The sequence below is a fragment of the Hippopotamus amphibius genome, chromosome 3 (genome assembly GCF_030028045.1).
Source record: "Hippopotamus amphibius kiboko isolate mHipAmp2 chromosome 3, mHipAmp2.hap2, whole genome shotgun sequence".
Lineage (NCBI taxonomy): Eukaryota > Metazoa > Chordata > Mammalia > Artiodactyla > Hippopotamidae > Hippopotamus > Hippopotamus amphibius.
The window spans coordinates 134,935,057-134,961,320 of record NC_080188.1 but is presented as its reverse complement, the minus strand read 5'-3'; the positions used below and the strand labels follow the sequence as shown (position 1 = coordinate 134,961,320).

The window sequence follows — 26,264 nt, the reverse complement described above, 5'->3', positions numbered from 1 at the left end:
GTAACAGAAAAAAATTATATATTTCAAATGCAATTATTTCTGTTTTACTCCAACCACTACTTACAACAAAGAGCAGAGACATGAATAACGGCACAAGGTATTTTAACTTTAAGTTCATAGGAGTCTACATTAAATGCATGACCTTACAAAATAATAGCCTACGAGCGCACATAAAAAATAACTGAGCCAATGTTATTTCGTACTTTTGATACTTCCATTAACTTCAGCTTAACTATTTCTCTTTCTGAATATAAAATTAAAAATTGGCAACAAAAAGACATAATTTTGTTAATCAGGTTGACACTCTGAACATCTTCTTCTTCAATTCAGCTGTTTTCTCATCTATTTTAGCATGACAGTCCTCTGTTGCCTTTTCAATGCCTTCATGGTATTTCTCCAAAGCAGCTTTCAAGCTGAGAAATATCTCCTAAGCAGAAAATTTAACAGAATAAGAATTATTTCATGCAACGACCTAAACTAAAAATGAGTTACCAGAATTCCAAGTCTCATTCATATTTATTAATACTATTTTAAAGCCTAAACTATACTATGCTCATGTGCACACGTGTGCCTACTCTTATTAAGCTGTACAGATGCATCAGAAAGCTACTTAGAAAGAACAAAGCAGATGTTAACAATGGCGTGAATTCTAAGACATTAAGAACATATTTTTAATCATCAAAGACAAATTTTTACTTCGAAGCTTTTCATGTTTACCAGGCAAATACCTAGATTACTGTAAATAGCTATAACCTCTGCATCTGACCCTGATCGTTATTTAAATGATATGTAAACAGATTTAATAAGTAATCTGCAGGACTGAGAAATATACAAATACCTTTTAGAATTGTTTTAACAAACTGATCAAACAGTCCTACTGTAAACAATGAGTTTTCATACAAACCTATATGGATGTGTTAAGAATTAAGAAAAAATTACAAAACAATTTTTAAAGACTGAATAAAATAATAAACCAGATAGTCTGCATACATTTTGTTCTATCTCATACTTATCAAATGCAATTTTGATCCATTTATTACTGATTTTTCTTAAAACAATTCTCAAACCTTGATACAAGAAAAAGTAGTATTCTGAAAGATCATAAAAGGTGTTTCACCACTGAAATAAAACAGCAGGCCTTTTCCAATGGAAGGAAAAAGCAATAAATGGGTTTAATGGGTATAAATGTTCTCAATTTTAAGTACTGCTCCCATTAAACTTTTCTAAAACTCATAGTTTGCCTACAACTTATCTTAGTTTAAATGCTAGTGTAGATACAATCTGATTTTGAGCAAATTATGTAGATTATAATTTAATATAGTATGAATTCAAAATGTTCCAAAAAAGAACAACACTATTTCCAGAGACTGCCACCTATGCGAGTTTGAGAACTATTGCTCTAGATTAAGTAAATACAAATAGATGCTTAAGGCTAAACACTTTCCCAAAATCTAAACATAGATCATTAGTAAATCCTAATACAAAAATAGAAGAGTGTATTTAGATTCCCAAGATCTAATCAGGCATCAAATTACTACAACTATGATGGAATATTAATCATTAGAAAAATAAATCAACAGTTTTTGATACCTTTACTTCTTAAATCTTATAGGAAAAATAAGGTAAATTAGTTGCTAACTTAGGTAAACACCATTTTTAAAAAAAAATCAGCACACTCAGCAGCTACAGATCAATTTAACTTCCGGATCTACAGAGATGTATTTATTCATATGAAAAAAAAAGCTGAATAAATTTGGTAGAAAGACATTACTCGTGAGAAAATATTAAAATGAAGTGCGGTTAAATAAAGATATACAATCTGTAAATATATGAACGAATCAGTTCAACACACTCAGAGGAACAATTTTCTCCTGAGAACAACTATATTCTCAAGGAGGAACCAAACCCTGCAGGTAGAGCCACAATAAATAAATACAACATTAAAGTCCAATCCCACTGGCACATCCACAAGAAGCAAACAAACATTTGAAGTTCTAAGCCAACCCTCACAGGATGTTAACAGCAGTAGATCACAGCCCTCACAAAAGCTACATATTTCAGTTTCCAATTAAATTCTGCATCCAAGTGGAACTTTATCATATTAATTCACATAAGTAAATCTTACTGTGATGGCTTAGCTAAAGTTAAATACGAGCATTTTTAAACTCAAACTCTAGTTCTACAGTGTCTAACAAGACAACCGCTAGGGACATGTGATTATTTAAATTTACAGTTAAACAGTTACATGCTCCTCAATTGTACTAGCCACACTTGAAGTGCTCAGTAGCTACCTAGCATTGGTCTAGGTAATTATCTCAATTTTCACATCAGAGAAATTCAGGATTACATAACATCCACGGAATTTTATGGCCAGTGTAGCCATTTATCCACCAACTATGTATTAATTCATCAACCAATATATTATTGAGTACCTTCTACAAGTAGCACTGTAAATAGTACAACAGTACAACGGAACATACAATTAGGCTTTCTACCCTGAAGAAACATACAACCCACACCAGACTGGATACTGAGCACTTGAAATATAGCTGGTATAAACAAAGAACTAAGTTTTAAATTTTATTTCATTTTAATTAATTTAAATGTAAATGTAAATAGCCACATGTTGCTAGTAGCTACCCCACTGGCCAGCACAGATCAGAACAGACTAAAAATGCCAAAGTATTTGAGAAGGAGAGAAATCAAGGATATCTGAAAGGAGTCAGAGAAAGTTATATGGAGAATACACTTTCCAATAAACCTTAAACAATGAAAATGATTAGCTTAGATACAAAACTTTAAAAATCCTAGGAGGTAGGGATCATGCCTTCCTTGTTCACACATTCTCTGAATGAAATATAAAGGCTGGCACCTAGTAGGTGCATAGACCATTTGCTGAATGATTGACTAAATGTGTGAATAACTACAAGAAAACAGGGAGTTCCTGTTTTAAACAAGAAAGTGTAGTAATAACAGTGATATTTTAGCAGGATAAATTTGGCAATACTTAGGATGCAGGGCAGATTTGACACAGGAGAATCTTAAGTCAAGGAAGAAATTTAGCAAGTTTTGCTGCAATTCACGAGTATTAGAAAATTATGTGATAGATGGACTTCCTAGGTGGCACAGTGGTTAAGAATCTGCCTGCCAATGTAGGGGACAGGGGTTCGATCCCTGCCCCAGGAAGATACCACATGCCTCGGAGCAACTAAGCGTGTGCGCCACAACTACTGAGCCTGAGCTCTCTAGAGCCCATAAGCTCACAATTATTGAGCCCATGTGCTGCATCTACTGAAGCCCACACGCCTAGAGCCCAAGCTCTGCAACAAGAGAGGCCACCATACTGAGGAGCCCACGCACTGCAATGAGGAGTAGCCACCACCCGCCGCAACTAGAGAAAGCGCGTATGCAGCAACGAAGACCAAACACAGCCAATAAATAAATAAATAAATAAATAAATAAATAAATTTAAAAATACATTATTTGAAAAAAAGAAAATTATGTGATAGAACTACGATTAGAAAGGGGTTGTTATGAACAGTATCAATGAGTTTTTAAAAGTCATGACATTATCTTGGTGATTGTCTGGATATCAGGATTATCTAAAGAAAATCCAAAATTGCAGTTCTTTGTAATATGAAAATGATGATGCCACTGAAGAATATGAAGAAACTAAGTGAAACAGAGAGGGAAAGGGAAGGGGAAAGCGAGGAAGAGGAAAAACACTGAAAGATGATGAGCGTAATTTCATAAAATGTTATTTCTGTTGTTGATAAACTAATCCACTGAAAATATCCATTAGGCAAAACAAGGAGTAGAGTTGAGGTAGACAGAATGGGAAACACAGATTTTTGAAGGCTACCTAAATAAAGATAATAATTGAAACCAGAAGAAATAAAATATCTATGGAAAAAGAATATTCAGTGAAAAAAAAGATATGATGATCATTAGGATCTAGCAGAATTACACAAAGAACAATTTGGCAATCTTAACATATCCTTCTTTCCTTTTCATGTAAAGGGGGTTCTTCGACAAAATATATCTTGATTTCACCTCAGGACTCAGAGACTTTCCCAAGCTATTTTGGAACAAATGGCTACCACAGTGTTGTCTGGGTAAAGGTATGGTTACAACAGCTTAGCAAGCTGAACAACTGTATCCAAAGTTTGGATCAATAGTTCTGCGCCATTCTAAAGGAAGAAATACAATGCAGCAAAGGGCCTGTTCTATTCAACATCTATCTCCCCTGGAGCATGCAGGTCAAATTTGTAGGTGATGAGAAATAGTTAATGTGAATGAGACTGGTTATGAAACAATAAAATAAATACACTTGAAACAAGCAAAGTAACTTTAGGTAATTACGATAAAGTTATTAAAAAAATCTCAAAATACTGGGACAGATCTAAACTACTTTGATTCAGGTAACAACTCAAATACATTTAACATACTGATAATAGGAAATACTTTGAGATCCTTTTATCACGAAAAAAATGCAAAAATTTTTTAGAACACATCACTTTAAATCACCATCTAAGTTCATTTATCAAAAAAAATTCAGAACTTTTATGGAGCACCTACTGTTACTGCAAAGCACGATTCTAGGTGCTGACAGGGAAAAAAGGCAAGGAAGAAAAAGGTATTAGGAGACATACATGCAAACCATCCCAGGGTAATGGAAAAGGTGCTATAAATGGAAATAAAAGCAACAGACCTGAGGGGTCAATTTCTACTCTGGAGAACTGACAAAATCTTCAAAATGAGTGTGACATAATTTACATTTTAAACTCATGAGATGATCTGAAATTAATTTCTTATGAACATATACTCACTTGAGACTTCAGTTTCTCCCTTTCAGCAGCATCTTTTAGCTGCTGAATTCCAAATTTAATTTTTTGGATTTCTTGATTAATTGTGGTTACTCGCTCATAGACGGCACCTCTTTTCTCTTGAACTTTATTGCAATCTCTAAAGAAAAATAGAGACAGCTAAACATTAATTCCTCTTAAGCATCTAAACAGTCAAACATTTAACTCTAACTGTGATTCCAAAGAGACTGTATTTGATTGACACACCTAAAAACTTCTCAAGACATAAAAGCAAACAGACGAGAATCGCAGGGTGGCGCTATATTCAGATCATGCCACAGAGTAAGCCCTTCCACACAAAGCTGTCATTTAAAAAGGAGATTTTAAGTCACATCTCCCCAGATGTGCTCACTCACGAAATGTTGTTGGGAGTGTGACTCAGTACAACTTTTCAGCAAGGCATGTGGCAACAAATTAAAACCCTCAGGTTCTGCCCTTTTTTCTTATCTATATGAGGAAGAGCAAAGGAAATCTTCAGACCATCCTAATACACCTTTTAGAGGCTGAAATGGTGTCATCTCACTGACATATCTGGGGCACTTATTCTAAAAACACATTTTTAGAACTGATGGGAAGAAGACTCTATCAATGAAACATCCAAACCTATTGGCCAAAAACGATGACGACAGTGATGACAAAATGCTTATTAGCAAAGTACTACTTTGTACCTGAAAAGAAAAATAAGACTTTTTCTCAAAATGCGCTGTAATGCTACAGACCAGCTGGACAACAAAATGAAGCCGTTGAGCCGTTCTAATAGAACCCTAGCCCCGTCTCCTAAGTGCACTGAAATAAGAGCAGCATCAGAACCCTTCTGAAGAATTATGCAAAGGATCTGGAATTGTGATATCAGGAAAAGAAAAATATGAATTAGGTTTTCCTAATTACTTTTGAATACATTAAACTGAAAATAAGTTCATACGCAATCACTGTGCGTTTGTACTCCTTGACATCCTCATGCTTCTTATTTATTCTGAACTGTGCTGTGGCAAGTTTTTCCTTCTTCACAATCAACAGTCTTTTAAAGGAATTTTCTTCAGTCTTCAATTTCTTCAATTCTGACTCATCACTCTCAATTTGGTCCTCCAAGTTCAGGCTCTGTATTTTATGAGATGTATTTAAAGTCAATACAACCAATTAGGATTTACAAACAAAACGAAGGACTATTTTCTAGGATGAGCTGTAATAAAATACAATTTTAAAATGCAATAAAACTTTAATGCTGAAAGCCCAGCACAAGAATGCAGACTGAACAAAGAGACAACAGGAAGGCACTAGGGATACTGAGAAAAAACCTGACACCTAGAAAGGTGTTTTTATCATGTCATTTTATCAGCAAGGATTGGAATAGAAGAACATATTAATAAAGTCAGCCAACAAGCTAAGCTGAAGGGGTGAGGGTCTGAACTAAGGTAGCAGGAATAAAGAGGAAAGAGTAGACCCTAGAAACAATTAAAAGCAGAGGATCTCAATCCTTTTTTTTTTTTTTTTTTTTTTTTTTTTGCTGACTCCTGATGGGAGAGAAGGGAAGCATGTAAGTTGGGAAAGAACATCTCAGGCATCCCACCTTCCAAACCCTTCTTCCCTCAAGAAAGAAATTTTTCATCAAAACATATGTTAGTGATCCTAGGGACAGCCTAGATTAGGACGATTTTCAAGTTTCTAGTCTGAGAGACTTAAAAACATTGGCATTAGCTGTCCATCTTCACTCAGGGCAGGGTCTGTGTCATAAACTGTAAATCTCTTTATAGATCCTAGTGTTAGGCAGTAAGTTGGGACTTTATGCTTACTGATTAGAAGATCATTTCCAATGGTCGAAACAAGTTTAAAATTCCTTTACTTTTTCCCAAAATATACATGGCAATATGCTATATTGATTAATTTATTATTCATTTCATCTGAAAGTTAAAATGGGTCCACTACTGCTATGTTTGAAAAGAACGATGTTTTATTCTTGAGCATACATTGCCACATCTATTATACTGTGGGAACAGCTTTTCTGTAGGAAAATAGCAACAGAAAGTAAAAGCAAATCCAAGGGACTACAGTAAACTATTACATAATAAAGACATAAAAATTCCACATCATACAAACCTCCTTTAAGATAGTGGTTAATTTTTCCCTGTTATCTGCAAGGTCCTGTATTTTCTTTTGATATAGCTGCACCTCCAGCTGACATGAAGGCAGGCAGTCAACAGAGTCTCGATAGATTTCATACTTTTCCATCACTTCTTGCTTTGAAAGAAAAACACAAAGAAACCAGTTTGACATTCTCCTTTATGAAACTGCAGTAATGTCAAATTTGTTTGCTCTTAAATAATTTCTGTACTTAATACTGAAAGCTTAAGAGCAGAGAACAATTAAGTTTCTAGGTCAGTAACAAAGCACTATTACTGACATGTGTCTAAGCACATATAATTATGCTTCCTAATTGCCAAATATCCTTGAACAAAGAAAAACTGCCATAATTTTACTAAATCTCTCATTGAAGTACCTTCCAAAGCTTATTTATAATGACTTTAAAAGAGTTCATTTCTGCTAATACTCAAACTACTCCCAATTACTCCTGGGCAATTATATTACCAATCACAATCTTCCTATTCATTTGTGTAATAACTATTACTATAGCTAATTCTTTCAAAAAGATTAATTTTTCTTCTAAAATTGGGAAATGAGCATATGTTTACCACAAGCACTACAACAATACAAAGGCTTCTTTCCTTTCCCCACTTGTCTACCCCTCCTCCCACCTTAATTAAGCAGTTGGATTTTGTCTTCAGTGAAATGTTTAATCATATTTCAGCTCATTTTTCTGTTAAGTGCTCTTTTTCCTACCAATTTGTAAATACCCTTTCGTGTCTGCATATCATGGATATAATGCCTTTACCTGTCATATGCACTATAAATACGTTCCACACATCTACTTTTCTCTACAGCTTTTTAGTTTCCAATCTTAATTTTAAAATTCTATCCCAGTCCAAGATAACACAAGTGTTCTCCTGAAATTCCTAATTTTTCAAACCAGTTAGAAATTATTTTTGTAAATGGTGCAAGGTATATAGACCCAACTTGCTTTTCTTCTAAATGAACTGCCAATTCAATCAGAACTGCTTATTAAATAAATAGATCTCATAAATACTCAGATCTATTTGTGGGCTCTCATTTCTGTTTTAGGAATCTTTGTCCATTCCCATGTAATAATTCTCAATTATCAGGAATGACGTGAATAACAAATTTAGAGATAAACCAGAAATGGTTTTTTAATTAGTAGTTTAAAAACCTTTCCTCATAAAGGATGCTAAACTGTCTATCCACTCCTACTTTTGTCCCACCCTACCTCAATCCATCGCCCAGAGTAACCCATAACCTTTTTAAACGTAAGTCATGCCATGTTCCAACAATCTCCGTTTAAACTAGCCAGTGGTATGCCCTTGCTCTTAAGGTAAAATCCAGCACCCTGAATAAGCTGCCTGTTGCTTATTTTTCCATCATCATCTCATGCCAGTCTCCTTCTTATACACCATGCTTTCTTCCTTGAATATAACTTACTCTCTACTACTACCTCACAGAATTTGCATATGCTGTTCCCTCTGCCTTGAATGCTCTTCCAAGTATAAGTTTACTAAGATAACCTCTGTTCATCCTTCAGATGTCAGCATAAATTTCCAATTCCTTCCCAACTCCACCTCTGATTTTCACAATACTAAACTAAGCTTATTTTGAAGCACACTATATTATTTTTTGTTTCTTTTTTTGGCGCTTTTTAAAAGATAGACTTTATTTTTTAGAGCAGTTTTACATACACAGCAAAATTAAGCAGAAGGTACAGAGAGTTCCCATAAACTTGCTGCCTCCATACATGTACACTCTATATTTTTTCATAATATATTGTAATTTGTATTTATATAACTGATTATAAAATTAACACCTTTCTCCCTTAAGAGAACGTAACTAAGTCTCATGAGGAGAGGTCATTTCTGTTTTCATTACCTTGGGAAAAAGCCTCAAAAATTTGTTGCATAATTAAACAAATGTCTTGAAATTGTACTTCTTTTCCTACATCCATTTTTGAGAAGAGCTAAAAATTAAAGACAAGGACAAAAAGCCTAAGAAGAGGAGATGCATAGGTAATCTGAAAATCAGAAAGTTAACACACAATTAAACAAGAGTTACTAAAAAGAAAAAGCAGCAAAATAAAAAGAAAACTCACTCTGGAATTTTTAAGCTTCTGGACTGTATCTTTCATTTTTTCTTTATAATTTTTGAGCTTCTCTGGAGAATCTACAATTTTTGTTTTCAAATTCTCTTGTACTTCTTTCAAAGACACCACTGACAATTTTAGTTCATTCTGTTGAGAAAACATTTTTATATTAGATATAATAACAAAATTGGTGATTAGCCACTACAGTAATGGAAAAGAACAAAGAAACGGGATCTGTGTTTGTTGTGGTGGGGCTAAAGTTAAATTCTGACCACATCACTTCCGGGCTTGACTGCTCCCATTTGTCTACAGGCCAGAGACCAGGCTCCTTAGCACACCATCCGTTCTGCAGCTCTTACTCTCCTTTCCAGTGTCATCTTCCACCAGCTTCCTACTCTGCCCTACAATCTGGTAACACTAGTCCGTCTTATGTCTGGACAATTATAAGTGATCTCTCTCTGACAGTATGGTCCTCCTGAGAACCATCATCCCATTCCTGTACTGCAAGTGAGTTTCTATTAACCATCGAAAATTTTGCTCCTGCTTCCTCTGTATTCCTTCTACAAAAAGTACAATATTGTACATGTAATACTATAATTATGTATTTAATATGTGTTTCTGAATTAACTGAGCAACCTGGGGTTGTGAACAGTTATCTTTGCTCTCCCAGAACCCAAAGAAAGTAATAGCACTGAGAAGGTACTCAGTACATGGTTACTGAACTAAAACAAATTTCCTTCTCCTGAATTACAAACCATTTGGGGAATTGAGATGAAGGGTATCTGAGAATTCTCTTATATAACACAAATCCATTGCTATGAAAACAGAAGAAAACAGCAGCAAATGACTATATGTACCTATATATGTGCAAGTAATGGCATAGAAAAAGGACTGGAAAAGTGTAACTTCTAGGTATAGGTGGATGAGAGAAGAGGGACTTTCATGCCTCTCTCTGTCCCTCTCTATAAATATGCATATGTGTGTGTCATTTGAGTATTTATACAGCTTGTGTGACTTGCCTAAATTATTTTTAACTAAAAAGTTTTAAAAAGTTCTTACCTTTTCATCAACTAAGTCAGAGGCCAAAACTGAATGTATGAAACAATATTATTTATTATTTTATTCTTAGAATTTAGCACCCCACATTATCTACTCTTTTAATGCCCTACAAAATTAGAGATCATTTTCCTTACATTAGCATTGACTTTCATCACTTTTCTTCCCTTTACAAAAAGCCTAAATTTGATATTATAACTACAAAGTGATTTTGTTTTAATATAGATTTAAATGGGGCAGAGAGAGATGAGTAATAAAATTGAACCATAGTCAATACTACTCTGATGAAAACATCTGCCAATAAAAAGAGTGACAGAGGAACTTCCTAGGTGGTGCAGTGGTTAAGAATCCACCTGCCAATGCAGGGGATGTGGGTTCAATCCCTGTGCCAGGAAGATACCACATGCCACGGAACAACTAAGCCCATGTGCCACAACTACGGAGCCTGCGCTCTAGAACTCGTGAGCCACAACTACTGAGCCCATGTGCCTCAACTACTGAAGCGCACATGCCTAGAGCCTGCGCTCCGCAACAAGAGAAGCCACCGCAGTGAGGAGCCTGTGCACCACAATGAAGAGTAGCCCCTGCCCGCCACAACTAGAGTAAGCCTGCATGCAGCAACAAAGACCCAATACAGTCAAAATCTTTAAAAAAAAAAAAAGTAACAGAAAAATATGTAACATATTATACCAAAGTAAATTTCAGATAGCTATAAAGTATAAATATTAAAATAATAGGGAAATCATAAAAGAACAATGAGAAAATATGGGATTAAAAAAATGAGGAATGAGATAGGCCTTGCTATGTATAGAATTAAACCCAAGTGTAGAAGGCTATATCAATTTTACCACATAAATACACAAACCTTCCAATAGGAAAAAATGATGAATTTGAAAGACAGAGTAAATACCCCTAATTCATGGAGTTTAAAAAAAAAATAAATGAGGGACTTCCTAGGTGGAGCAGCAGTTAAGAATCTGCCTGCCAATGCAGGAGACATGGGTTTGATCCCTGCTCCAGGAAGATTCCACATGCCACAGAGCAACTAAGCCTGTGTGCCACAACTACTGAGCCTACGCTTTAGAGATCGTAAGCCACAACTACTGAGCCTATGTGCCGCAACTACTGAAGTCCGCACACCTAGAGCCCGTGCTCCGCGACAAGAGAAGCCATGGCAATGAGGAGCCGCGCACTACAACGAAGAGTAGCCCCTACTCACCGCAACTAGACAAAACCCGTGTGCAGCAACAAACACCCAACACAGCCAATAAATAAATAAATAAAATAAAATAAATGAAATAAACAAGGAACATAAACAAAGGAACATAAAGCAGACCACCGAATAACATCCAATTTTGACAACAATGTAGAGAAAAGAATACTCTCATATTCCTTTGGTAGAAATGCAAATTGGTATCTTTTTAGAAGTCAGTTTGGCAACATGAGCCAAATTTAAGTGTGGTTCCCTTTAACCCAGAAATCCTACAGTTAGGAATCTACTGTAAGATAAAAAGCAGCCTGGTGCACGTGTGTAGGTGTGTAGCACATGTATGCTAATGTTCAATAGCAAAAAAATCAGAAGCAATGTGAATATCTATCAATAGGACACGGACATGATCTACTGAGGTACATACGCAGAATGCACAGCCACATGCAGTTATGAAAACAATGAGGATCCACAATGATATGATAGCTATTTATACTATATTGTAAAATGAAAAAAAAAGAAGGTTTGAGACACATAGAATGTAATATCATTTATGTAAAATTACACACATATGTGTATATTTGCACAGAGAAATGTAATCTATGACGTATCTGATTAAGTGGTGAGCTTTCAGGTGATTTTCACTTCTGTCGTACGTTTCTGTGTTTCCCTATTTTTAAACACAATAGTCGTCTAATTAAATTGGAAAAAGTTAAATTAGTTTCACATTAAGGGAAAAAAGAGAAATACTTAACAATAACACACAGTTAAAATAGTCCTCCACACAAAAGATGCAAAACTTAAATGCTAGTTAAATGAAAAGATGCTTACCAAACGCCTGGTTTTTTCTGAAATATCTGACTTCTTTTGTGAATTTCCCTCTTGCAGTACTATCTAGGGAAAGAAGCAAACAACTGCTTTATAACGATTCAAAACAGACTTAAAGTTAGTCAATGCTTTTTCATAAAATAAAAGTAAGAAAGGAGATGAATTAAATGGATTAGACCAGATAATCTCAAACTTTCTCTGTTCATTATGACCCTGAGGCCAAAAGAAACACCTAACAGTTCCTTTATTAAGTAGTTAAATCCAAATAACTGAGTAAGCACTTATGTCTTAATAACTCAGTAGCCCTTTGAAAAAGTAATACATACTAACTGAAAGAAAAACACTGTTTTTATTTTATTCTTAAACAGCTACAACTACTTCCAAATAGGATGTGTGTACTGCAAAAATTGGGCACTGCACAAATTCATACATCTGAGAGTCATTGGACACAGACTATTCTCATTTCCTGTTACATGATGATTTTCACATAGCACTTGCTTTTTATCACGGCAAAAGCCAAAAACCCAGGTTCACAAAGATACGAAAGGAAGGTAACGTGGGTTCATGTTGAAACGATGAACTACCTTGAGCTGGAAGTTCAAGCACTGTATGACATGCTGAATGTTGTTTCCCTTTAAAATTTAAAATATCCTGAAGCACCCTTGAGGGTTTGCTACAGTATCCAGGGTGCCTCAGCGCACAGTTTGGAAACATCAGGATTAGGCATAGAAAAATCTTAAAAAATTCTAGTCAACAAGATAGCATATACCTTTGACAACATCAATAAGTAATCATGGTCTGACCTGGACAACAGAAATATATATCCACTATAAGGTGCACAAATGAACACAGCGATGTACCCCATTTCTTTAGTAACTGAAAGTAATGTGTTCTTAGCCCCTTCACATCTACAAAAAAACTTAAAAAAAAATTTAAGGTGTCCAACAACAGATACCGTTTTCTGACGAAATTCGTGATTCAGCGATTGCTGCAGTTCCTGAATATCATCTGAAAGCTGCTTGAACTCTGCTTGCTCTTCAACTGGAACAGAACTGAACACAGCAAAATAAATTAAAATAACATATATTAAGTTCTTAACCTTGAAAGACCAAAAAATGTCTCTGCCCTCCAATAACTTAAATGAAAAAAACTATGTGCTTTCATGTTTCTGAATTCTCATTCTTCCATATGACAGTAATTTAAAATCCATGTCCTGGCCTCTACCACACAGAGAAGATAAAAATCAGATGAGCTCCTTCAACGTCCTGCCACCAAATATATGTATGGGCTCATCTGCATGCATACCTACCCTTTCTAACTCCATTCCTAATTTTACTGCTGATTCCTCCACCTCTGGCTCTCATTTCCTCACAGCTCTCTCCCCTATCATCCATTTCTTTTGCTCTGTTAATCCTTCCTAAGAGCACTTACACATGTTCCAGTCTCTTCCCTATGAATGTTCTCAATTTTAGTTTTTGAAACATGGTACAGAATTGTTACTTTTTCATTTCCTTGACTGCTATTGAGTTTAACAATCTTCACATATTTTTAATTAGTTATTTGTACTTAATCCTCTGTAAATTCCCTGTTTATAGCCTTTGCCCATTTTTCTATTATCTTTTTTCCTATCAGTTTGTAGGAGATCTTTGTATGTTAGGAATATTACATGGGCTTTTTTATTAGAGATAGTAATGCTTTGCTGCATATGCTGCAAATATTCTCTTCCAGTTTGTCATTTCTCTGTTGACTTGATTTATGGTAAATTTACCATGTTAAATTCTAATATCTGTCTCCTACTACCAGTCTTTTCAGCTTATTGCTGTCTCTAAAGGCAATTTATGCCAGGGCAGGCTAAAAAAGAACTCTCACCTGAAACAGAAAAATGCAGAGATATCAACATATTAGAAGGGATAAAAAAAATCCTTTTGTTCAAAATCAACATATATAAAGCCAAGAAATCATAACCCTTGAATGATTCCTTTTCCTATCTGAACTTTGAGTCAAAACAAAACAAAACAAAACAGCAAACCTCTGTTGAAGGAATAAAAATTTTAACAGAATTAACTGATCTGAAGGAAGAAAGAGAATCCTGTCAATTACTGCTCACCTACATAAGATAAATACCATTAGATATAATTTAGGAGAGTAAGTTAATGGCTTTAAACATGTCTGGCTAATGCACTAACAACAAAAAAGAACTAAAAGAGTACATTGTGTACTAAGAGTTGGAAAGAAGAAAAACTAGTTTTTCTTTTTCAAAAAAGTAAACACTGCGCTATTTAGTAAGAAAAAGAGATGAAGTAGACTGTAGATTGTAAAATACTACTTACATTCACTTTGCATTTTGAAATTGCATTTATTTTTTTTGTAGATCTCCTACTTACTCAAGTCTCTCCAGTTTCATTAGTGCCTCCTGGTGTGCAGTATTTAACTGCTGCATTTTGTCCACAGAAGATTTCTATTAAAGCAGTTTTAAAAATTTCATATTAGTGCTTTTCAACATAATTAGTGACATGTTTAAAAAAAAAATCTACCAATACAGGCTACAAAATGCTTGCTCACTCTACAACTTTCACCATGAGAAATAAGAAATTTAAGAAAGAATTAGGCATTTATGACAAGTGACTTAGGAATTCCTTTACTTGCTCAACACACAAATGTTAAGTTCTTACCTAGACACTGTGCTAGGTACCAAGAACAATTCCTAAGGAGACTAACTTATAGTTCCTCGACTTAAATAGTTCAGTCTCCTTGACAAGTCAGAAAAACAAATATAAAACTAAAAAACAGCTTGTCATAGAACTGAATGTAATGGCATCCAACCCAACTTGGGCAATGGCTGGGAAGGAGTATCACAGCGGGTTCACAGAAGTGATAGATGTCTGAGCCATGTCTTAAAAAAATGAGGAGAAATTAGCCAAGCAAACTGTGTGTTTGTATGTGTTAGTGCATATATCTATATGCTTTGGAGAGTATGTGATGTTTAGGTGGTGTAAGCTCAACATGATTTGTACAAGAAAATATTTATCTATGTAGCTCAGTCGCTTCAGGCCTAATTCTCTGGTGTCACTTGAGGGCTTTTCTAAAAGTATGGTACTCCAAAACTGAGGACAGATGGGAACAAATCACACAGATGACCCATAATCTTTCCAAATTCTCTAAACTGTTGATAAAATGAGTTCTATCTGTTAAAGTGATTTACTTGAATTGAATCTTATAATGCAGTGCTGAGCAAGCATGATAAACAGAATAAAACACCTAATTAGGCAATTATTTAGGAAGCAAATATAAACCTCAGATATCTCAATTACTTAACACTATGTTATCTATTAAACTTCAAAGAAAAAAAATGGGCTGTCACTATTCTCTTCCCTTACATTTCCTAATAAAGGAAAAGGAGTCTCAGCTACAAAATTAAAACAAAAAAACCCAGGTTCTCCCTAATGATACCAAATACAAAAGAAAATCTCATTCTGAGATAAGCTTACTAAAATCTGCAATTTCATATAAATATAATATTGATATGTAAATTTGATTCTAATGGTCATAAAACAATTAGGTATCTGTGACAACCATTTTAAAACAGATTAGTGGTGCATAAATGATGTTGTTGATCTGGTATGTGACCCAAAAAATACACTTAAATCTTACATATTGCCAAAGGAACTCCATATATGTCTCACGGCATGCTTCTCTGAAGTGAATAAAGTTGATAATGCCACTTAAAAACCGACTTGTCCGTTTTGCCTCTGAAATAGAAAGCAAGACTCCTTAAATAAATCTTTGAAACAATATAAAAGTGAAAATTTATCCTTTTCCACCACATATTCTGCTCACAGTATACAGAACAAAAATGTGTATATGCTAATTAACCAAAGTACAGAACATCTGCTCTAACTTAATGATCAGAATTATCTTAACCAAAAGAAAAAGGCACTTTGGCCATGAGAGATCAAGAGACCAGATTTATTATCCCATCTTAAACAATCAGAAAAATAGACAAAATATATAAAACAACAAATAGACACTGAACAACAGGCAATATAGGACAGCAATCCCCAAGAGAAGTAAATGAGGTGAACCCTATTAATGCATTAGCCTACCACTTAAGGGAATCTTCAGGCTGTACCCCAGGGACGAAGAACACAAACAGAACTCATGGGTTTTGCTGAGTCATGAAGATAGAGTTTTTGAGTTTGGAGAGACCAAAGCAATTAGTATTTATAAAAACTCTTATCTTCTTGATTCAGCCTTTATGAATATATTCTATAAATTTATTCCATTTGTTCAGGAAGGTAAAGAAAAGCATTAGCACTATAAGGAGAGAAAGGCAAGACCTGAATCAAGCTTTTACAATTGAAAAATAAAATACCTGAAATAAAAAAATACACTAGATAGGATTAACAGCTGAGTAAGCAAGTGGTTCGGATTATTAACTTTCATGTAGAAACAACTGATGATGCCAAACAAAAGTGCAGGACTTACACTGCCTGATTTCAAGACTTACTATAAAGCTAAAGTAATCAAGGTAGTATGGATGGTATAAAGACAGGAATGTAGATCAATGGAGCAAAGAATGAAGCCATAAATAATTAAATAAATAAATGTACATACCATCAGTGACTTTTTAAAGAATTTTTAGAATTTTGAAAACAGAACTTCCAGAGCACTTTAGTTCACAGGAAAATTGAGCAGAAGTAATTTCTATATACTTTATGTCCCTACACTTGCACAGCCTACTCCACTAACAACACCCCCTACCTGAGTGATGTATTTGTTACAAACGATGAACCTACAATGACACATCATTATCAGCCAAAGACCACAGTGCACATTAGAATTCACTCTTGGAATTGCACATTTTATGGGCTTTGACAAATGTATAATGACACGTACCCACCAGTACAGTATCATATATGATAGTTTCACTGCCCTAAAAATCCTCTGTGCCCTGGCTATCCATTCTTCCCTCCCCTCAGTCCCTGGCAAACAGTGATCTTTTTACTATCTCCACAAGTTTTGCCTTTTCCAGACTGTCATATAATTGAAATGGTATTGTAAATCGCCTTTACTGATTGACTTCTTATACTTAAGATTTCTGCATGTCTTTTCATTGCTTGATAGCTCATTTCTTTATAGCACTGAACTAATATTCCCCTGTCTTGATGTACTAGTTTATCCATTCACCTACTAAAGGACATCTTGGTTGCTTCTTAGTTATGACAATTACAAATAAAGCTGCAATGAATATCTGTTTGCAGGTTTTTGTGTGGACTTCAGCTTTCACCATGTTTGGGTAAATACCAAGGAGCATGACTACTGGATCACAGAGTAAGAACACATTTAGTTTTGCAAGAAACTGACAACTGTTCTCCAAGGACAAGTACAAAGTTGTACCACTTTCTACTCCCACAGCAGTGAATGCAAGTCCCTGGGCTCCACACCCTCATCAACATTTGGTACTGTCAGTGTTTCAGATTTTTGCCATTTTAATAGACATGCAGTGGTTAATCAATTACTTTTGACAAAAGTGCCAGGGTAATTCAGTGGGGAATGGATAATCTTTTCAATGAGTGGTGCTAGAATAATTTGATAACCATATGCATAAAAGGAAAAAAATGAATCTTGACCTTTGCCTCATGTGATACACAAAAATTCAGGCATTAAAAAAATAATAGCTGAAACTACAATATGCTTACAGCAAAATACAGGAGTAAAATTTAGCCAAATAAATCCTTGAGGCCAAGATTTCCTGATAGAATACAAAAAATAATTTTATGAATAATAAAAGAAAATGATCAATTGGCCAAGAGAAAATATTTGCATAACACATATCTGATAAACTACTTGTTTCCAAAATATCTGAAGAAGCCTTTCAGCTTAGTAATAAGACAAACAATACAATTTTTAAAAAGTCAGTAAATGATTAACATAGACACTTCACCAAAGATATATGGATAGCAAATAAGTATATGAAAATATGCTCATTATCCTCTAGTCATCAGGGAGACGTGAATTAAAACCATGAGATACAACTAGACAGCCTCTAGCATGTCAAATTAAAAACCTGCAATGTCAAGTCCAGGGAGAATGTGGAGCAACTGAAACTCTCACACACTGTTAGTGGTAATGCACTAGCTTTATGACACAGCCACTCTGAAGAACAGTTTGGCAGTTTCTTAAAAAGTTAAGCATGTACTTACCACGTGAACCAGCATTTCTACTTCTAGAATTTACCCAGAGAAATGAAAATATGTGCATACAAAGATTTGTATGCTAATGTTCACAGCAACTTTATTCACAATAGCTAAAAACTGCAAACAATTCAAATGTCTATCAGCTGGACAATGGATAAACAAGCTGTGGTATATACTTATGATAGACTACTACTGAAAAATAAAAGAAACGAAGTACTAATAAATGCAATAACATGGACAAATCTCAAAAGCATTATGCTAAGTTAAAGAAGTCATACACAAGAGTATAGACTATATGCTTTAATTTACATGAAGTTCTAAAACAGACAAAAAATTATAATAATAAAAAGCAGATCAGTGGTTGCAGGTAAAAAGGGGTGACCAAAGGAAACTGACTGTGAAGGCATATGAGAGAACTTCGGGGGTTTATGATTGTGGCACTTTGGGGGTTACATTTGTTAAGATTTATTCAATTATGCATTTTGTGTAAATTATATGTCAATAAACAATAACTAAAAAAGTAGGAGATCCAAAAAAAGGATAAAAAACAAACTTTCAAATAGCACACCAAATATCTTGCAACATAAAATAACTTGATGTATAAATATCAAAGAGTCAAATGAATTAAGGGACACAAAGTTAGGAGAATTTTACATTTAAATATATCATTTGGGATTGCCATATATACACTACTAATAAGAAAAAAAATATCAACTTGTACACTTTAAAAATATGCAGTTTATTGTATGTCAATTATATCTCAATAAAAGTTCTTAAAAAAGAAATATAATACCATGACTATTATCAGTGCTAAAAGGTATTTTCTTCATGGAAAAAGTAATTATTACATTTGATAAAATTGGTATGATTACCCTACTACACAACATCAGAGCTTGCATATTATTTGTATTCATATTCTCAAATTTACAGGACATTTTTCAAATGTAAGGAGTTAAGAAAAACTAATCAGAAAAACAGTTTTTCTGTGGCTTTACAAAGGAAAAATTTCCAATAATAGGGTTATGAAAAAATTCATCCTTGAGAATCAGATACACTTTCCAAATCCAAGTTTCTTTATGTCTTTTTTTTTTCACATTTATTGATGGAAAGGTAAAATGTTAGATTGAAGCCAAACATCGAAAATTGCTTTAAATTCTCACTTACTTGGATATAGAATATCAGCAATCTCAAAGTCATTCACCCGACAGATGGGCAGAAATGAGTCCCTTGAAGACAAAGTGGAGCAAGCATATTGAAAAGTGTACTGTGAATTACACACTAAGCCAAAGGGCACAAACATCTTATTTTCAAAAAGATTTCTGGATATATTTCTCAATGTCAAAGGACTGAGTCAGAAGTATAGTATGATATATAATCCTATAGCACTGAAATCTACTTTTTCTGTATATTACACAAGTATTCATGTAATACCAAGGTATAGTTATAGATTCTAATAAACAACACACTCTTGGAGGTACTAGGACTCTCCAAGAATGCAAATCCTCCAACAATTTTAGACTCAAAATATCTTAATACATCAACTGAAAGAACTTAAGGTGCCACAAATGGAGGCAGTTAGCTATGTTTGCTAAAAGTGCACAATTTTGAATATTTATGGGATGGAGTGGAGAGGAGAAAAACGTCAGAAATTCCTTCCCAAAGAAAATCATGTCTTCAGGAAAGCTGAATGTAATGTAAATATGAATAATGTAAATAAGAAAATAAAGACTCTTTACTCACAAATGAATAAACAAATTGCTGACTGGTAAGAAGCCCTCCATTATATGTGGATACATGACTTCAGAGTTCACGGGCATCTAAATGTAATAAATCACAAAATCTAAGTTACACATTGATTAGACAAAATGAGAAAAATCTTCAACCTCAAGAAATCTTAATCATAGATTAAAATCAAAATATATTAACTTATTGTCATTAATTTCACACAACACAGATCCTAGCACAAACTAGAGCTATCATTAATATTAATAATGCTGGGTTCACAGTGAGGGCTCAATAAAGACTTTTTAAATCAATTAAAAAATAAAAGGGTAATGGTTAGCTTTTACTAAATATCAGGTGTACTAAGCATGTTAAATGTATTCTCAATTTTTATAACAACAGTAGGAGAGAGTACTACCCTTATCTTGTAGACAAAGAAACTAAGCCTTAGCAAGCTTTCAAAGCAAATGAGTGACAGACCCTTTGATTTTTAAACAATATGTAATATTGGTGAAATGCTACAGATTAATAATATTTTTCTACATCCTCAGATGATGCCCTGATGATTTCACAACAGCAAAAAAAAATTAAGAAAAATAATCTTCCTACTAGAAACACCTAATTTGCTAACAGTATCTGTAAAGACTTTGCTGTTGCTTATTACAGTCTCTGAAGACAAACCTGTAAATCTGTTAATAACTGCATAGCATCAATAACTTGTGTCATTTAGGTCTTTAGTAATAGTTTTCATCTTACTAAAGCTATCAATATAAGCCATTATTATGCCTAAGATTCCCTTGTAAGTGACATTAATTTTAAATAAGCCTTGATTTTGTTAAAAACAAAGTCAGGAACTTCATATCCTGAAAACCAATACTCAATGTGAGCAGGAGAAATGCAGCAAAAGAACATAATTTTGCCTCATCTTAAACCTACCATGTAAAAATGCTCCAGTCGAATTCCATATACTATCTGTAAAGCTCTCATGTAGATCATATGCAAGACTTCAGGCTACAAAAGAAAAATAACTTTTAACACTCTGTTTCTTCACTGTCACCATTACTGTCTAATATTATAGTCAATGGATACAAAGACGAAAAGGGTGACAACACTACTCACCCACATACAAGTTCATTTCAAAATAATGAACTTGTATATTCAGAATAATCTCAGAATATTCAGAATAATCTCAGAATATTCTGAATAATCTCAATATTCTGAAATTATTTGCTCCATTTTAAAGAATTAAAGAGGCATCAAGATCAAAAAGTTTAAGTTCTACATCATTAAACCAGGTTTTATTATGTTATCACTTCGAGATGAACACAGGAAACTGAAAGGAAACTTTGGGATTTTCTGTGACACATGAATAGTTCATTTTTGCATTTAATAACTAAAGATATAAAGAACAATGTCTGTCAAAACAAGTCAATTCCCCCTTGGGGCATGATGCAAGAAAATTAATCTGTAAGCTTCCAAAGAAGATTGTTTCTAAGCACTTTCTGTGACTGGAAACCACTTGGAGTAAGTTCCTTCAAGCTTTACCAATAAATGATACCCTCAGACTACTACTTCAGTAATAAAAAGTTTAATATACTTTAATATGTCTATGATTTAGAGGTTTTTTTTGGGGGGGTGGTGTGGGGAGCAAGAAAACAACCATATTAAAGATTTGAATTCCTAATGGGAATGTAGAAATTGCCCCACATATAAACTTAATGTTATTTTAAAATTACACTAGGTGAGAGATTTTCTCTGGATTAAAATGACCAGCCTATATCAAATAATAATATACAGGCCTTTCTCCACATGTTATAGACCTAGCAGGTTAATTTCTTTTCAAATAACATCAACCACATGCAAACACAACCACATTTTACCTTGGGATTTGGAGAAAGATCATTCTTGGACAGGTTTTTACCATCAGCTCCTGTTAAGATTTTGTTTCGAATATGAACCACAATTTCAGCTACATTATATCTGGGGAAAGACAAAGTTTCCATCTTGGGAGTCTCCTGTTAGTCTGAACAAATTAAAAACAAAGATCAGAAACACGGCACAACTACCAGTTCTCATTATCTGGAAGCTGATAAATAAAAGGACAAAATTAACAAGCCAAGGTTGAACTATATTCATAGTAGTGTTAACTATCACCAAATCATCAAACATCCTCATAAGATAACATTAAAAAATATATATATATACACACATATATATATATCCTAAAATAACTTTTATTCTAAAGCAACAGAATCATTTTCTAATTTTCCTAATGTTGTTTTCTTTCATATGGGAAAGAAGTCTTAGGTTGAACAGACAGATGAGAAACTATGTTTTTCTTTTTTAAATCTGGGGGGGGGGGGGGGGCACAGAGTTCAATAACATTTATCCTGAGAATTAATCCTCAAAGCAAGATATACAGGCATGTTTCTCAGCAGAATCTATACACAAACAACAGCAAAATAGGGTAAATAATAAAACTGTACTCTGATTTAACATTCTATTCAATGTACATACAGTGAGATGATTAATAAGGTTTAAGATGTAAGCAGGAAGAAAGAGGAAAAAAATAATTGTAATTGGCAGGAAATCCAATCACCAGAGTGATAACTTGAAAAATAAAATAAAATAACAAAAAACCACTACCCCTAATGTCCTGAGATAGGGAAAAATATTCCCACCTGTGTTCTTCTAGAGCAGTAGTTCTCACAATTTTGGAGACACTTCTGGTTGTCAGGACTGGAGTGAGGATGCTACTGGAATCCAGCGGGGAGCAGGCCCAGCATGCTGCTAAACATCCTGCAAGGCATAAGCCCGCCAATCAAAAGTAAAGAATTATTCAGCTCAAAGTGTCAACAATGCTGAGGTTAGGAAATCCTACCCTACTGCCCAGCACCGATATATACTTGCCACTGTGTATTGTGATAATGTTCACAGAACTCTGGCACTACATTGTGAGCTATGAGTAAACTAAGACACTTTCATTTTCTCCATATCTCTAGCTATGCCTAACAGAAGAGCAATAGTAACAGCAGTAGCAGAAGCAGCAGCAATAGAAGCCACTGCTCCGCCACTCAGTTAACAGTACTTGGTTCATTACTTATGGATCTTCTAAGCTCTAAGAAAGCAGTGTGATCCCAGAGATCCAATGTGAATATACTCAATTATGCAAACAAACTGAAATGACCCACAATTCTGGCAATCTATTTCTTTAGGCTCCTAATGTTTCTCAGAATGTGAGGGTTAAAAGGCAGCTATGGCAACTTGCCTAACCTCGGAAAGATGTAGGAAGCCATTCTAAAACATGAATAACAAATAACTTCTCGGTTCTGCTTAAATGCTTGCAAACACCACAGGAGTCACTGTCTCAAGACAACTTTCTTTCCACCTAGTATGGCTCTAATAATCAGATAACTCTTTCTCATGCTGTATATAAATACCTTCTGGTCCTACTTCTAGTTACACCAATTACGTAGAATATATTAATCCTTGTCTACATGACTCCACCTTAAAAAATGTGAAGAAAGCTATCATATCGCTGCTTAACCCTGTCTTTCCTAAGGTAAGTATAATTTAAGAATAGCCACTCCTTTTATGACTTTGTTTTAGAAACTTTACCATTCTACTCTCCTTCCTCTAAAACTATTTTGTCAATGTCTTCTTAAAATGTAATCCTCAAATTGAACACAATACTCCAGATATGGTCTGCTTAGGGCAGAATATCAATACAGTTAACGATGGTCACTGCTGATCTAGTGCTACTATAACACTTATTGACAAATATACATATATCTGTGATTGACTGAAACTCCCAGAACTTCTTCAGTGTATCCCACTTCTCCATGACTTCTTACACGACTTTGCAGCCCATTAGCCAGGACTTCACCATGTTCTTTCTATATAATTATTTGAACCTTAAGCCAGGATTTGCATTTCCTATTATTGAATTTCCTATTATTCCTATTCCCTATTATTGAATTTCATAATTTGCATTTCCTATTATTGAATCTCCTATTATTCCTATCTCCTATTATTGAATTGCATAATTCCAAGCTTTCCTTCTATAGCCAGGATCTTTTTGAATTCAAATTCCGACAGCTCATTTTGGATTGGCCAAAAAGTTCACTCCGGATTTTCCGTGAGATGATACAGAAAAACCAAAAGAAACTTTTTTGCCAACCCAATACATTATATGCCCTTTTCAACATAAATATGGATTCTACATTTTCATCTAAGTCATAGATTTAAAAATCACTGATAAAAATATTTGCCCAAAGAAAGACTGCAGAAAAAGTCAGTTTTCCAGAACAAACTATATCTGGATCAGAGATGATCCAATAGAGAGGATCACAATAGAGAAAGCGGTACAAAATATCATCATAATTCTTATCACACATGCCTCTTTTCTAAAGTCTTGCATACTTTGCTATCAGATTAATCTGTATTAAACACCAAACACATCATGTAACATCGCTACAAAAATACTTTAATTACTCACCCTACCCACTACATCAAATAACCTAATGAATTTTCTGTTACAAATTAGTCTCCTCCAATATGTTTCCCAAACTTCCAATGTTTCCTTTTGGAACCCCCTCCCATGTCCAATTTCTATCTTTCTTTGACAGTACAACTTCAGTTCCAATTCATGCACGTGTGTGTGGAGAGAGGGAGGGAGAGCCAGACAGAGGAAAGGGAGAGAAAAGGACAGAGCAGGAGAGAAGGGGAGAGAGGCCTTCCATACAGTTTAAGCTCTTTGGTGGGATAAAGTATATAAATGACCTAATATATTTGAAGTGACCCTTAGACCGCCTACCAAGTAGCAGGCATTAACTGCTAACTACCCCTCGGTTTCTCATTTATTTGCAACACCACGATCCTGCGTCCAATATACATTAAAAGAATCCCTGTTAAATTTTAGACACTTCATTTTCCTAAAATAAACTAGATAGTGGAAATTAAAATCCCAGGAAGCAGAGGCTAAACAAAAACAAAGAGAAATGACTCCCAACCTCAGAATATGAAGTAAAAAGTTTCCTTAACTCATTCAGGGAAAATGATCGTGCCACGCCTGCAAAGCGCCATACATACACGGCTCCCTTCCTCTGACTTTTGGATTAAGTATGATATTTTTGCCTTTTGAGTTTTGGTTTTGACTTTGGTTAAGCGATGTTTGAACAACGGAGACGTGCAGACAGGGGACCAGCATCTACGATCCCATAACCCTCTAAATGAAGTCCGTGAGATCTGTCTAGGGGAATGGATATCGTGATCTCCGGAAAAAAAGAATTTCTCCTCGGGATCAATAACAAGTCGTTGCTCAGGTTTAAGAAAAAAGTAACAGTTTATTAGAGAGCAGTTAAAGAGAGAGTACAATAGCTTCTGGCACAGACACGAGAAGCGGGTGGAGAGAACCCCGAAGGGGTGTACATGTGTGCCTTATACACCCTAAAAAGAGGAGTTAATTAGCTCATAAGATTCAGAATGTCTCCTTGCAAAGTTTCACAAACATTTAGATAAACACCAAAGAAACTTAAAGTAAGAGCTTTAAAATTTAGTGAATGCCTCCCTGCACCTGTTAACCATCACTCTGGTTCAGTTTGTGTGTTTGTGTGATTCGGGTCATAAATTTCAAAACACATGAGATGCATACAACTGGGCCCATAAATTCTCCTAATTGGGTGCCTCTTCCTGCTTAAGCTTATCTTATTCCCATCACTTTCCTATCATAAATACGTGGGTTAAAAATATATACATACACGCTTGAACTGACCAGCTGCACCTCAAGTTTCTTCTCCCGTAGTCCACGCTGTACCAGAAAACACCCATCCGTTCCGTGGGAACTGAGCTCAGATGCGTTTGGGGACTAAAATCCAATAAAGATCACCTGTGAGCTCGCCCCCACCTCCCAGGGGCTGGCTTCTCCAGCCTTCTCCCCAGCGCCGCGCGTAACCAAAACACCTCCTGGCCCCGCGTCCCGGCTGCGGCCTGCTCCGGAGCGAGAGAGCGCGCTCAGTCTCGCGTCCTCCGTCCGCTCGCGTCTGTTTGCGCTCACCTACCTCACCAGCCGCCCCGGGGAAAGCAGCGAGTCCGTGGAGCAGCTACAGACGAACTCAAAAACCAGCACACATCGACCGTTGCCACTTTTCAAACCTGCCGCCTCCTACTGGAAGTCCCGCCCCTTTCCG

The 26,264-nt window shown here is 35.0% G+C and overlaps 1 protein-coding gene across 3 annotated transcripts; it reads right to left on the bottom strand.

The window, feature by feature from the left end:
- NUF2 (NUF2 component of NDC80 kinetochore complex) lies at nt 1-26,264 on the bottom strand. 3 transcript variants are annotated; one of them, XM_057725459.1, is made up of 16 exons: nt 26,136-26,245; nt 25,836-25,942; nt 22,758-22,875; nt 21,957-22,099; nt 21,013-21,087; nt 20,095-20,171; nt 19,519-19,580; nt 15,809-15,906; nt 14,542-14,615; nt 13,113-13,209; nt 12,161-12,223; nt 9,076-9,213; nt 6,960-7,100; nt 5,788-5,963; nt 4,830-4,965; nt 1-427 (listed from the first exon to the last, which is right to left on the bottom strand). In XM_057725459.1, exons 4-16 carry the CDS (start codon nt 22,077-22,079, stop codon nt 293-295), a joined length of 1,395 nt encoding a protein of 464 aa, XP_057581442.1. In that variant the 5' UTR covers nt 22,080-22,099; nt 22,758-22,875; nt 25,836-25,942; nt 26,136-26,245; the 3' UTR covers nt 1-292. The 3 variants fall into 3 exon arrangements, with proteins under 3 accessions (XP_057581442.1, XP_057581444.1, XP_057581443.1); XM_057725461.1 differs by having other exon boundaries at nt 21,957-22,056; XM_057725460.1 differs by lacking the exon at nt 25,836-25,942 and having other exon boundaries at nt 26,136-26,264.